General features: G+C 44.5%; 1 protein-coding gene across 5 annotated transcripts in view; it reads left to right on the forward strand.

Moving 5' to 3' along the window:
- The first annotated feature begins 3,142 nt into the window (after positions 1 to 3,142).
- Positions 3,143 to 13,142, forward strand: part of GRIA1 (glutamate ionotropic receptor AMPA type subunit 1) — a 278,293-nt gene continuing 268,293 nt past the window's right edge. The window contains exons 1-2 of one of the 5 annotated variants that reach the window (XM_059698981.1): positions 3,143 to 3,161; positions 6,664 to 6,801. In XM_059698981.1, the coding sequence (XP_059554964.1) occupies positions 6,789 to 6,801 (13 nt within the window). In that variant the 5' untranslated portion in view covers positions 3,143 to 3,161; positions 6,664 to 6,788. Of the gene's footprint in view, positions 3,162 to 3,298; positions 3,708 to 6,663; positions 6,802 to 13,142 lie in introns of those variants that run through there. The other 4 variants (XM_059698980.1, XM_059698982.1, XR_009453116.1 and 1 more) reach the window with 4 other exon arrangements.

Consider the following 13,142-nt stretch of genomic DNA (forward strand, 5'->3'; position numbering starts at 1 on the left):
TCTGGCCTCCAGCACTTGCAGGTGCTCTTCCCTTGGTTTGCATCTCTGTTCTCAGCCCTTTCTTTCTTTTTTTAATATATGTTTTTATTAATTTCACAGTGAGGAAGGGAAAGGGAGAGAGAGATAGAAACATCAATGACGAGAGAGAATCATTGATCTGCTGCCTCCTATAAGCTCCCCACTGGGGATCAATCCTGTAACAGGGAGGAGGTGGGGGTGTGTGCCCTGACCAGGAATTGAACTGTGACCTCCTGGTTCATGGGTCAATGCTCAATCGCTTGGCAACACTGCTGGGCTCGGCCCTCACTTTCTGCCTGTAGTTTCCTCCTTCACCGCTCAGCTCTTTGAAAGCCCTGCTGGCTCCCCACAGACAGATGTTCGGTCACTTCCTTCTTTGCTCCCCTGTGTTGTGTTTACATCTCTATTAGAGCACGTGCCATGGTCTGCTTTGGATGACTGGGTTCATCTGTCTTTCTCTTCTACCACATTCACTTGCCTTGAGGTGGACTGTGCATCTGATTCCTTTCCATATCCCCCAGCACCTGGCACCCGGTTGGATACAGAATATGTTCTCCACCAATATTTGAAGAGAATTCTGAAGGCAAACAGTTGAACCTAAATGTACTTAGACCTAGATGCCCAGACTTGAAATGTATAACCTCCATGTTTATTTAATCACTAGAGGCCAGGTGCATGACATTCGTCCACTAGGGGTGGGGGGGAGAGGAGGGGTCCCTCAGCCCGGCCTGCACCCTTTCGCAGTCCGGGAGCCCTTGGAAGATATCTGACAGATGGCTTAAGCCCACTCCCCTTAGCGCTGCTGCAGAGGCAGGAGAGGCTCCCACTACCATTGATGTGCTCGCCAGCCATCAGCCTGATTTCTGGCTGAGCAGTGCTCCCTCTGTGGGAGTGTGGGAGTGCACTGACCACCAGGGGGCAGCTCCTGTGTTGAGTGTCTGCCCCCTGGTGGTCAGTACACATCATAGCGACTGGTCGTTCCGCTGTTTGGTCAATTTGCATATTACCCTTTTATTATATAGGATTGAACAACTCTATATATTTAATAGGCCAAGGGGAGTCATTGTCCATATTTGAACAAAGCAATAACGAAGAGCTATATTTTAGGAAAACCTATCCGACTGCATGATTTATAATGATTGAAGAAAACACATGGTTTTGACTCCTTTAAGCCCCTCTCCTCCAAAGTAAGCAAAACAAGTCTTGCCTCTTCCAGGTGGGTGTTGAGGTTTTGCTAATTAATTCTTGTAAAGGGCTTTGAGATCTTCCTCTGAAAGGTGACAGAGAAGTGTGAAGCTTCCAGTGACAGCCTAATTATTATTATTACCAGGCATAAAGCTCAGAGATCTTAAAAGATTCCCCAGGTACCATTCAAAATAGTAAGAGACAAAAAAAAATGCAAACGGAGAAATTATATTTTAAGCCAGAATCACTGCATCGCAGACGTTTAATGTCAGCAGGGACTTTAGAGGGAATCTTTCCTGATCTTTTTCCTCACCTTCCCAAGCTGAGGTTCACATACCTTTAGAATCTTCCTGCCGAGTGCTGTCTGCATTAGAACCTAAGGGTTAAGAGCTTGGGCCTGATTGCAGAGTTTCCTGTGTTCAAATCCCCAATCTCTTCCTTGTTTGTAATGGAATATCTAGTGAATTTTAGGCTTCATTTTCTTGAACTATAAAATGGGGATTAGATGACCTACCACAAGGGTCATTGCACAAGTACATGATGCAAACACACTGCTTGGCATGGAACCTGGCACATGGTAAATAAATAAACATTAGCTCTAAAAATCACTTGAGCTAATTAATAAATGTGAGAGTGCATGGGAAATTACAAAGCATCTGATATCTAAGTTGCTCCTACTTTAGGGGCTCCATCGAACATGGTGAGATACTTCTTGCAAATCCCAGCCCTCCTAGCTGTCCTGCAAGTGTGGGAGAGTGTGCACGGTTGGTGAGGGAAGTGGGGAGTTTTGGATGGTCAAGTGACAAAGCAAAATTGGGTCTGTTCTCCCTCTTTCTAACAGAGGAAAGGTGAGCTTTCCTTTTCAAGACTATCATTTGTCAGGTGGGATTCTGACCGGGCAGTGAGTGGGCCCATTGGGAATGCCCAGAATATTCAAGTTCATAGGTTAGACCATATATGTGTTGGTCCTGAGCATCCAGACTCCATCTTAGTAGGTCCATGTCTTTATGATTGAATCCCTGGAGCCTCACTCTTTTTCATCTGTAAAATCGGGGCTGTGGCCATGTCACAGGTGTGAGGAGAGAGCAGGATAACACTGTGAAGTTGCTTCGGAAACTGTAAAGTGCTGTGACTGGTAGTGACAGCCAAACTGGAACCCACACTGTTTCCCTGACCACAGTTGTTCCCCCCACAGGTTAGTTATTGCAGCGAAAGCCCCTGTCCAGGAGGCTCTATGGAGCTCCAGTTTACAGGAGAATGGCCAGCATCCAGAGGTAACTAACTGTAAGAAGTCTGACTCCTCTCACTCCAATCCCTGCAAAATGACTCATGTAATTGCTCTGGGCAAGTATCCTTTGCCGTCATGTACACCCACACATTCTGATGCCATAGTCTCCTGTGGAATGCAGGGGAAGTGGGGAAGGGGGCCCATTTTCAATGCCTATGGTTTAGAGACCACCAATTCCACCGTAAAGGCACACAGGGACTGCACAATGTCCAAGCAAAGGCACCTGCCAATCATCCCAGACCCTCAGGTTTGTCTTACTGTCACTCCTCCCATTAGGGAGGGAAAGCGTTTTTTCTCCTCTAAAGCTCCTAGGGGGGATTTCTAGGGTCTTCCCCTCAGGAATTAGTTGTAGGAATAATTGGGCCAGTGGAGTGCAGGAGATATATCCAGCACAGCCTGAGCGCTCCTAGAAAAAGTGACCTAGATCAAGCAGCCTGTGGATGGAGGACTATTGCGGGGACCCCCTGCCACCTACTGACTTACAGCTGAACCCACATTCCCAGGAGCATCTGCCAGGCTGGGGGTTGGGGGAGGAGGCAGAAAGCTGAGGAAGGCAAGGGGGCGGGTGAAGGGGCCAGTGGCTTTGTCCCTTTCAGGACCCAGCTCCTTGTATCACACTCCCTCACCCACCCTCCCACCCATCCGCCTGGCACCCTGGAAGGAGGATGAGGTGAGGAAGGGAGGCAGGGAGTGACAGGGAGAGAGGGCAGCTGTGGAACTCTGAGCTGGCTGGTGGGTATGAGCACACAGCTTGCTGCCTGTGTGAGTGTGAGGGGGAGAGCAAGGGAGCGAGAGCAAGGGAGGGAGAGAGAGGCAGGCTGCGCGAGGAGAGGAGAGGAGAGGAGGAGAGGAGAGGGGAGGAGAGGGGAGCAAGCGCTCCAGCTAGCATGAGGACGGCTTCTCTTTTCCGTGCTCAGTTAATCTGGCTGTCAGTTGGTGTTAACGCTGCAGTTTAAGAGCTCGGATTCCAAGGGAAACACACACCTCGCGGAAGGAAGGAAGGAAGGAAGCGAGGAAGGAAGGAACTGCAGGAGGAAAAGAACAGGCAGAACAGAGAGAGGAATACAGGGAAGGGGGGAAACACCAAATCTATGATTGGACCTGGGCTTCTTTTTCGCCAATGCAAAAAGGAATATGCAGCACATTTTTGCCTTCTTCTGCACCGGTTTCCTAGGCGCGGTAGTAGGTGCCAATTTCCCCAACAATATCCAGATCGGTGAGTGAGAGGGGCAGCCTGGGGAGGGACTTTCTGGGGTCTGGCCAGGTTTTTTCTGAGGTGGGGGGTGTCTATGTCTCCCCACCCCCACTAAGGACTGTGCTTGGCTAGTGAAGGCTGTGCTGCGGTGATGGGAGAAGGACTTGGGCCACAGCATGGGGAGGGGGCTCCTCTTGATCAGATGAGGAGCAGAGGGGAAGCGCGCGCACACACGCGCGCGTGCATACACACACACACACACACACACACAAACACAGTCCCCACACACTCTTACACTCCAGGCATGAGCATATGAAATGGAGGAATAAAAATAATGAGGCTTTAGCAAGGAAAGAAATGGTGGGTGTTTAAAGAGTTAAGTCCATTGCTTGGTAGATGGTGCCTGATTTCATTTACTTATATAAATACCTGTGGTGTCTGATGTGTGTGATTATGTATTAAGTAGCCACATAGACACTTAATTGAGAGTGGCAGTGATTTCTTAGCTGGAGGAGGTCTCTTTAAAGAGACACTCTAAAATAAGGAGCGAAGGGTTTATTGCAGCCATTGAAATAATGCCAAAAGCACCCCCTCCAAGTCAGGGGGGCTCCCCTCCTGCTCTGGACTCTTCCAGCTGCCTGCTCTCTGCTATCTGCCATGCCGGGCTGGTGGTCCCCTCTCCTGGGATCCTGGAACTTCCTAGCCTGCCTTTTCTCTGCTCCTTCAATGGCTCCCTCCTCTTCGATTTTCTGTGCACAGAAATTTACACACAAATACACACATTTACACACGCTCCTCTCCCCTCCTCCTAGCTTCCCACAGCCCTGAGCTCCATCCTCTCAACTTGGAGATGGTTGCCACAGGCTGCTTGTCTTTTTGTTCCCTGTTTCCCCTTCCTGGTTGTTGTGCTTCTAAGGAGACCCCCACCCTCCTTGTATTTATGGGGCAGCCAACCTAACTGCTTCTCCTGATAATAATGGGTGAAAGCAAAACAAACAGGAACTGTTACACCAATTACAACGCGTGTCCACAAGGGCCCAGGATTCAGTGTGACCGGCATCTCAGGGCTGATTGTGAGGAGGAATCAAGCAAACTGCTCTGCTTGGAGGCATCTTGGCTGGTTTGGATTCTGTTTTCTCTCCCCTGACAGGGACCTAGCTCCATTAGGGAAAGTTCCCATCACCGATCACTTGTGTTTTGTGTGTGTGTTTGTGGGGGGCTGTGGTGCGGCTGGTATTTTGTTGGACACGGAGCATGTGCTGCAGTATCAGTCACTTTTGGCCTCCCCAGCAGGCTGGCTCCGAGGGCGGTTGGAATTGCCATGGAGTAACTTGCTTTGTTTCCTGACACCTGTTAAGCTCCACTCTGAACTGTGTCTGTGTACCTGTGTTTGTGCCTTACACGCAAAACAAAACTTCCTGCCTCCCAGGAGGCTCTTCCCTGCAGCCCAGCCTGTAGCTGCCTGCCTCCCCACCCCCACCCCCTCTCTTTCATTCACTGCAGGGGTGGAGGAAGGGAACTGGGAAGTGTTTTGGGGTGTGGTCATCTTGGGGGTGAGGGGAGAGCAACAGAATCCAGAAGGAGTTTGTTGTTTTTTCTCTTTAAAATGGAGCCTATGAACAGGTGTAAATCACTTGCTTTTAGGTGTAGCATTGCTTATATTGGTACTTATGTATTGCTCATACCTTGCTAATTGGGAATATTTGCCTTCAGATATGTGAACTTCTTTCTCAGAGTGTATTTGTGTATTTTGCCATGGGATTAACGCAGGGGGGTGTACATGGTATGTTTGCCCATGTGTCTCTGAAGAGTTTTCATCATATTTAGCTCCCACCTGCTGTTCAAATGATACAACCATCGTTCCGTTTTCAAATAAAGGGCTGAAACATTAAATTGTAGAGCAAATGCTGAAAATATCACTGCTAGCAGGTAGTACTTGATTTTCCTTGTACGATCTTTATGAAAAGCCTTACCATCTATTTATTGGTTCGGAAACCAAACACGTCCCCCCTGTATAAGAAGTTAGGAGTGCCTGGCATCGGGACTATGATTCCTCTGGGCTCTGCGATAAACTTCTGTGTAAACATTCATTGTAGTGCAGCCTCTGGAAATAGCTCATGCTCACTCACAAGAATGTATTTTAATTCGTTTACATGCCCACAGTAAATACAAAGGCAAGCCATGTACTCTTGTTTCTTGGAACTTGAGCTCCAACAGGCACCTTTGTTGTTCTTTTTAACTAGAACAGAACATTCATATTCTCTGGATATTCTAAGCCCCCAGCTGTTGGAAGGCCAAGGTTCTATCATGCAAATGCACACCAGGGCAATTCCTTCTGTAACAAGTCATTCCTAGGTAGCTGGGATGTGAGTGTGAAAGAACCAAAACACTGTTTGCATACAATCAAGAGTTTTCCGAGGAGATGAATAATAAACCTTCAAGGTGATAGGCCAGTTAAATCACATGAAGGTCTTGGCAGGTCCAAGGCCAAAAGTGTCAAACCAAATGGGTATAGTGCGGGAGAAGCCCCTGGGGCCCCAGAGTTAGGACTCACTGTGCCACATTTATTAGTACTCCCCCTGTAAGGCTCTGTGGTGAGAAATGGGTTTGATAGAGGACAAAGTTAGACACAACAAGGACTTATGTGCATATAAGAGCAAAGGCCACCTAGGTGGTTGGCACAGGGAGGAGGAAGAGAAATGTCAGAGTTCTCCTGTTTTCTCTGACCTGTGCTGAGTTGAGGGGTGAATAATCCAATGTTTGGAGAGAGTGACTGGTGTGTTAGAGGCCCTTGTCCCATGAAAGGCATCTACAGAAGTGTAAGCCTCAGTGTCCAATTACCTCTATTGAACTCTCAGTCCCACCACTAAAGGCTACAGATAGTGAGTTTGGCAGGGGGAGAAGAAAGGGGTCCTTCTGGGGAGGAATCAAATCTGTTTCTAGCTCAGAAACCATGTTGCATTTTCTTTCCTCATAGGGGGATTATTTCCGAACCAGCAGTCGCAGGAACATGCCGCTTTTAGATTTGCTTTGTCGCAACTCACAGAGCCCCCGAAGCTCCTCCCCCAGATTGATATTGTGAACATCAGTGACAGCTTTGAGATGACCTATAGATGTAAGTAATTGCTTCTATTTCTGAGATCTTTTTTCTGCGATCGACCAATGAGAAGAGGGGCTGTGGGTAGGTGATGGTGTTGCAAACATGACTTGAGTTGTCATTTGTCTTCATAAGAGAAAGCCCTCCAAGAAAATGTCTAGGGCCTTTTGAGTGATTCCATCAGCTGGCATTTTAGATCCTGCAATGCCTCATAGAATGGGTTCACTTTTTCACTGTCAGCTAACTTTAAATGCCAGCACAATGGGTACTTGTGTTGACTGCATCTCCTCTACCTCGCAGAAGGGTTTCTGGTTTAGCTGAGTTTTCGTACTTAGGAAACTTCCGAGAGACATTGAATTAAAGAGTCTGACTTGGAGAATGTGGTTTAAAATGCTTAAGCCTTGCCCTAGCTGGTTTTGCTCAATGGATAGAGCGTCGGCCTGCAGACTGAGGGGTCCCGGGTTCAATTCCGGCCAAGGGCACATGCCTGGGTTGTGGGCTCGATCCCCAGTGGGGGGCCAGAAGGCAGCCAATCAAGGATTCTCTCATCATTGATGTTTCTTTCTCCCCCTCTCCTTTCCTCTCTAACATCAATAAAATATATTTAAAAAAAATAAAAAAAATGCTTAAGCCTTTTCCTGTCTGCAAATTAAAAGGAGAAAATGTCCCTGTAGCTTGATTTTTTAAAAAGGCTATATGAGAAATTGTATATCTGGTTTTCCATTTTGGGAAATGACCAATCATTGCTTAAAGATCACTGCCTTGATTATTTCTAAAATGCTTTGAAGTGATTGATTGCTTAAGACACATTTTGCAGGGCAGACTTTGAGCATAACGCAGAACAGAGGTGACCTCAAGAAGGAGAAGGGGGAAATAAAGTTCTGACATCTGAATTGAAAGTCTTATAAAATATGGGCAACAAACACTATCGTGCGTTTTTCTGACAACTAGGACTGAAAAGGAAATTGTATGGTCACATGATTGCCATTTTATGACAGATGAAAGCATAAAAATTAATCAGTAGAGACATATTCCCTCCAGGGATTAAGCTCCTGTAAGATATTAAGCTCATGGCATGGAAGTGTGAGCTGAATGGGCAAGAACTACTTAAGATTCGAAACTGGTTTAAATTGGCACCATAGGTTTTGTGTGCCACCGTGGGCTCAGTGACTTCTGCTGAGCCGTGGATGTTAGAAGTCAAACAGACCATATTTCCTTCATCTCTTTCCCTCATTTCTTCATGGTGGGCTCTCAATGATTTGAACTGAGCATGCTTGCAGGCTCAAGGTGAGAATACAGAATTCTTCCTATCCCTAAGACCGCTTATAGGATAATGTAGATACAAATTTCAAGAATTATCATTTTACCAGGTTCCATTTATTGAGAACATTTGTTTCAGGAACTAAAAGTATTTTATAGATAATGATAGTAACATTCATTCCCATGTATTGAGCATCTACTATGGCCTATGCAATGCATTAATTGCTTTTCATGTGTTAGCTCATTTAATCCTCACAAGAGCCCTGCAGAGCACTGTTATCTTTTAGAGATGAAGAAACTAAGGTTTCAACAGGCTATATAATGTACCCAAGATCACCCAGGAAGTAAATGGTGGTCTAGTGACCCTAAAGTCCATGTTCCTGGGTGATAGATACACCAACCAATCCCATGGTAACCTGATCAATTAGACTGAGAATACCCAAGAAGCAAAAGGGAGTTTTCTGGGTGTTGTAAGGCAATGGCCTAATAAAGCACCTAAAAAGAAAACTGTATAGTGCTTCAAATTGCAGCTTTGATTTTGCAGAAAAGTGACCCATTGAATAAATTAAATAGCAATTCTTCGTGTTAGTGATGCTGAGGTTGAAAAATCTTGTCTATTGTGTTATTTGATACCCTTCAAAAAGAGCTGAAGTTTAATTGTTGAGTTGTAGTTCTGTGAAACCATCTCCCTGGAAAGCTAGAATAATCTTGAGTCGGTATTTGGTTGTCTGATAACCTCTCATTTCTTTTGATATGGCTTACAGTAGGGTGTTTGGATAGATTTGGGTGTGTGGATCAATGCATCTAAAAACAACCCGTGATTATGTATAATCTTTTGCATTCGTATGAATATACTAATTTATTTCCTGAGGAAAAACTCCAAAGCTTTTGTCATACTCCATAGCTTTTGTCATACTTCCTCTCAAAAGGTTCCATTACTCAAGAAGGATTACTTGTTTAGGGAATCAAGAAGAATAAACGGCTGGCACTCATACTACTGAGAACTGTCTACCACACAGCTTGTTGGAAAGAGATGTTAACTGCTGTCCTAGTGTCAAGACGTTGACTGACAGGACAAGATAAGAGAAGACAAAAATAGGAGAAAATGTTCTGAGGCAAAAGGTGGTGCTTCTGTACTGTTATCTTCACAACCTAAGCCTTGATCTCGAATAGGATTGGTGGCCATTTATTGGGGAGATTGAAATATGAAATATAATCCATTGTGGTTAGTGAACCTAGAATGAATGGATCTGGGTTCTTGACCTTGATTCCTGCCATGTACCAGTGCACAGGTTCCTGTGAATTTGGTTATTCTTTCAATGCTTCTTCAATCTGTAATGAACATTAGAAAACCAGAGATGATAAAAGACCCTTGTTCTCAAGTAGCTTATAATCCAGGGAGGGACATTACTGAGGGGGTTGTCTGAGAAGCAATAACGCTATCTTGTGCTTAGATCTTTAATTCTTCCCTTTACCTATAAGATCAGAGAGGGTACTGGGCAGTTTGGGTAGTAACCGTGGCACTGTCATTCCCAACCTGCCTGGAAGGCTCTCTGTTAACTTCCACATGAGGCTGGGGACCGTCTGGGCTATGTTCATGCGGTCCATTGGTCTGTGAAAACTGTACATCTGTCCCAATTGGAATTGAATAAAATAACGTCAAAGGGAGGAGAGAGGTTTTAAGGAAGATGCATCAAATTAATCATTTATGGGGGGAAAAGTACATCTTATTCAGATTTAATATCAGGTGCTTTTTGAAATCTGGACCAGTAGTTACTTTAAATTAACTGCCCCAGTTTTACCAACAGAAAATAATCAAATCTTTGTATTTTTATAATTTTTGCTGTCATTTGATATTTTCTTGTGCATTTTGCTATTCATTATCCTTCCACCAGAGGGTGGAGAAGGGAAGGGAGAAATATAAGAAGAGCTACACCTACTAAATGTGTTAGCACCAGGGATTAAAAAGAAAGAATGGTAGTTATAGGGTAGGGGATGCAGAAGAGATGGAAGAAGAAGATTGCTAACACCACTGGCCAAAATGAGAGTTTTGTGTCTTCTTTGCATTCAAGCTTTCTTGCTTTCCTAGTATGCCATCATTAAGGAATAAAGTCATCGAATCAGCAACCCAACTACCTTGGGATCTCCTCTGAGTACTCTTCCAAGCCTACAAGGGCAGTGTTGGGAAGATTGTCCATAGAGATGGTAGTTATTGATCATTCAGTTTATCTGGGTGCCGTTATGGTTAAGTATAAATAAAGGGACAGATGAACTACTACTAATTGGGCTTTCTATTAGCAGTCTAAGGAGCACTGCTGCAACTTAATTCTGACCTTTTCATTCATGTATCCATCCATTCATTCAGCAAATACATGCTATATGCCTACTTTGTGCCAGGCACTGTGCAAGGTGATAGGAATATAATGGTCAATGAAGAAGACACAACTTCTTTCCTTGTGGGGTTACATTTCAGCTCATAGGTCCTCAAACTTTAGTGCCCATAATATTCATCCAGGGAGCTTATTTAAAACAAGATTCAGAGGCAGACTCTGGACTTTCTGAATCAGAATATTCAAGAACTGGCCCTAGGGGGATTCTGCAGTAGTTAGTATGAACATCCAACTTTGAGAAAGAAACTCTTTAATCTAAAAAGTCTTCTATTCCCTGAGCAAGCATTTCTGAGCTTTTAACGAAGCCCAGGTATGGTGTTAAGCACTAGCAATGCAGACAAAAGGAAGACATGTTCCCTGCCCTGAGGACCTTATTCCCTGTAAGGCTGACTGTCCTCTAAAGAGAAAATTAAAATGTAATGTTGTATGTGCTATAGCAGTGATTTGTGGGGAGTGTTAGAGTTGTCTTGAGGAGTAGGGTTGGTTTCTCAGAGAGTGGTAGTGGAACTGAGTTTTAGTGATAAACAGAAGCTCTCCAGGAGGACCAGGTGAGGGGGCTGGAAGGGATGAGGTAAGTGTGTTCCTGGAAGAGGGAATGGCATGTGCAAAGGTAAAGAAGACACATTACCTGTTGCCCCTGCTCTAACCTCCCTCGGCACTTTATTCTAGGCCAGTGGTCGGCAAACCGCGGCTCGCGAGCCACATGTGGCTCTTTGGCCCCTTGAGTGTGGCTCTTCCACAAAATACCACGTGTGGGCGCGCACGTATAGTGAGATTGAAACTTTGTGGCCCATGCGCAGAAGTCGGTTTTTGGAAAGGAGATAGACGAAATAAGTATACAAGACGAGTGTGGATGGGAGAGTTGGAAGGGGTCGACCTCAGCGAACGTACCTCAACCAGATTGAGGACGTTTTTAGCAAAGGCCAGCTTAGGAGTACCCTAATTAAGTTAATAACAATGTACCTACCTATATAGTTTAAGTTTTAAAAAATTGGCTCTCAAAAGAAATTTCAATTGTTGTACTGTTGATATTTGGCTCTGTTGACTAATGAGTTTGCCGACCACTGTTCTAGGCCGCTCACTTGCCACTTACTGAGGACTGCAGAAGGGGTTGCCAAATAGCCATCCACAAGCCAGTTTTAGTACAGTGTTTAAAAAATATGGGATTTCACATAAAAATCTTGGTATCTTAGCTCTCTTTGAAATTTCAAAAAATCTGACAACACAATATAACACGTCTCTTCTGTAGCCCCAACTTGCTAGGATGGAGCAGAAAGTATCCAATCTAGATGGCTTCCTTCCAAACCAGTGCCCACTGCTCTCTTTTCTTTACCTGCCTGGCTCCCGAAAGCATTGCTTTCTTAAGCCCCAGTTGATTTGTTCTACAAGGATGCCTGTGTTGTGTGTTTATAGGTCAACTCTACCATCAGAATATGAACTGCTCTCCAAAAAGACCATGTAAATCTTTCATTTGGTGTTACTGAGAACACATGTCACAGGGCTAGTCCTCTAACACAAAGGAACAGCTGTCTCCAGGAGTCGGGGAACAACACAGCATAAAGGTGCTGAGAGCCTAAGTTGCAATAAGCTGAGGGGTAGTGTGCCTGATTGTAGTGGGTCCCCTTCTGTTGTGAATCTACTCAGGAAACCCAAGGGCATTCTAACAAGACTTTAGGCATTGACAATAGACAAATGTCCTTTAGCTTTTGCCTGAGCATCCTTCATCATTTTCAGATTTGTAAACTAACTGTCCACAGACTTGTTTTTTTAAAAAAAAAATATGGCATAAAAATATAGATTTCTGGCTTCTCTGAAAAAAACAAAAACAAAAACATAGGACATCAGACAACCCTGGATCCACATTCCTGCTCAGCTTCTATTGTGTAGAGCTGAGAAGTACTGTCCTCTTTAAGTGTAAGGCATAAACTCTCAAGTTTACCAAAATCCTTGCCACTCCCTATTGTACATGTGGCCAGTGTATAAAAATGATTTTGCTTGCCCAGGCCAATAAGCAGGACAATGTGCTTATACCTGATATCTAGCCTTCAGCATCTGTCATTTTATTATTTCATTCTAATAGTACCTAATATTCACTCTGTAACAAATAGCTGAAGACACAAAAGATGTGCAAAACTCCTGCTATTCAAAACCTAGTTTGTATATTGTAATGAAAAGCATGGAGGGCTGGTGGTGGGATAAATGAAGACTATTTTGAAGACCTACTATGTGCCAGATGCTTCACATGTATTTTCTTATTTAAGTTTTATAACAAAAATTGAAAGGATATTATCCCCATTTCATAGACGATGCTACTGAGACCGAAAAAGATAGTGTCTTCTCCATATGATGCAATGAATCCGAACCTAAACTAGCATTTGAAACCAGCCTTGGGTCTAAACCCAATGAGATTTCACCCTTTCAAGATATATGACTATGTGGACACACAAAAAAAGTGAAATGGCATGAGCCCCACACAAGAAGTGCCACAGTCAAGTTTATGATTCAGGATTAAGAACTAAGACCTATGAGGCAGAAGCTAGAAGCTAGATAGTTGTGGATAAGGAAGACTGCTTGGGGGAGATTGGGCTAGAGGAAGCATTGAAGGGTGGAGCAGATTTTGATAGTAACATGAGTGGAAGCTATTTCGAGTGGGTAAAATTACAGTATTTCTTCTTCCCTCCCCTCAGCCACTCCAGCACATGTTTGTTT

Source organism: Myotis daubentonii, chromosome 5 (genome assembly GCF_963259705.1).
Source record: "Myotis daubentonii chromosome 5, mMyoDau2.1, whole genome shotgun sequence".
Lineage (NCBI taxonomy): Eukaryota > Metazoa > Chordata > Mammalia > Chiroptera > Vespertilionidae > Myotis > Myotis daubentonii.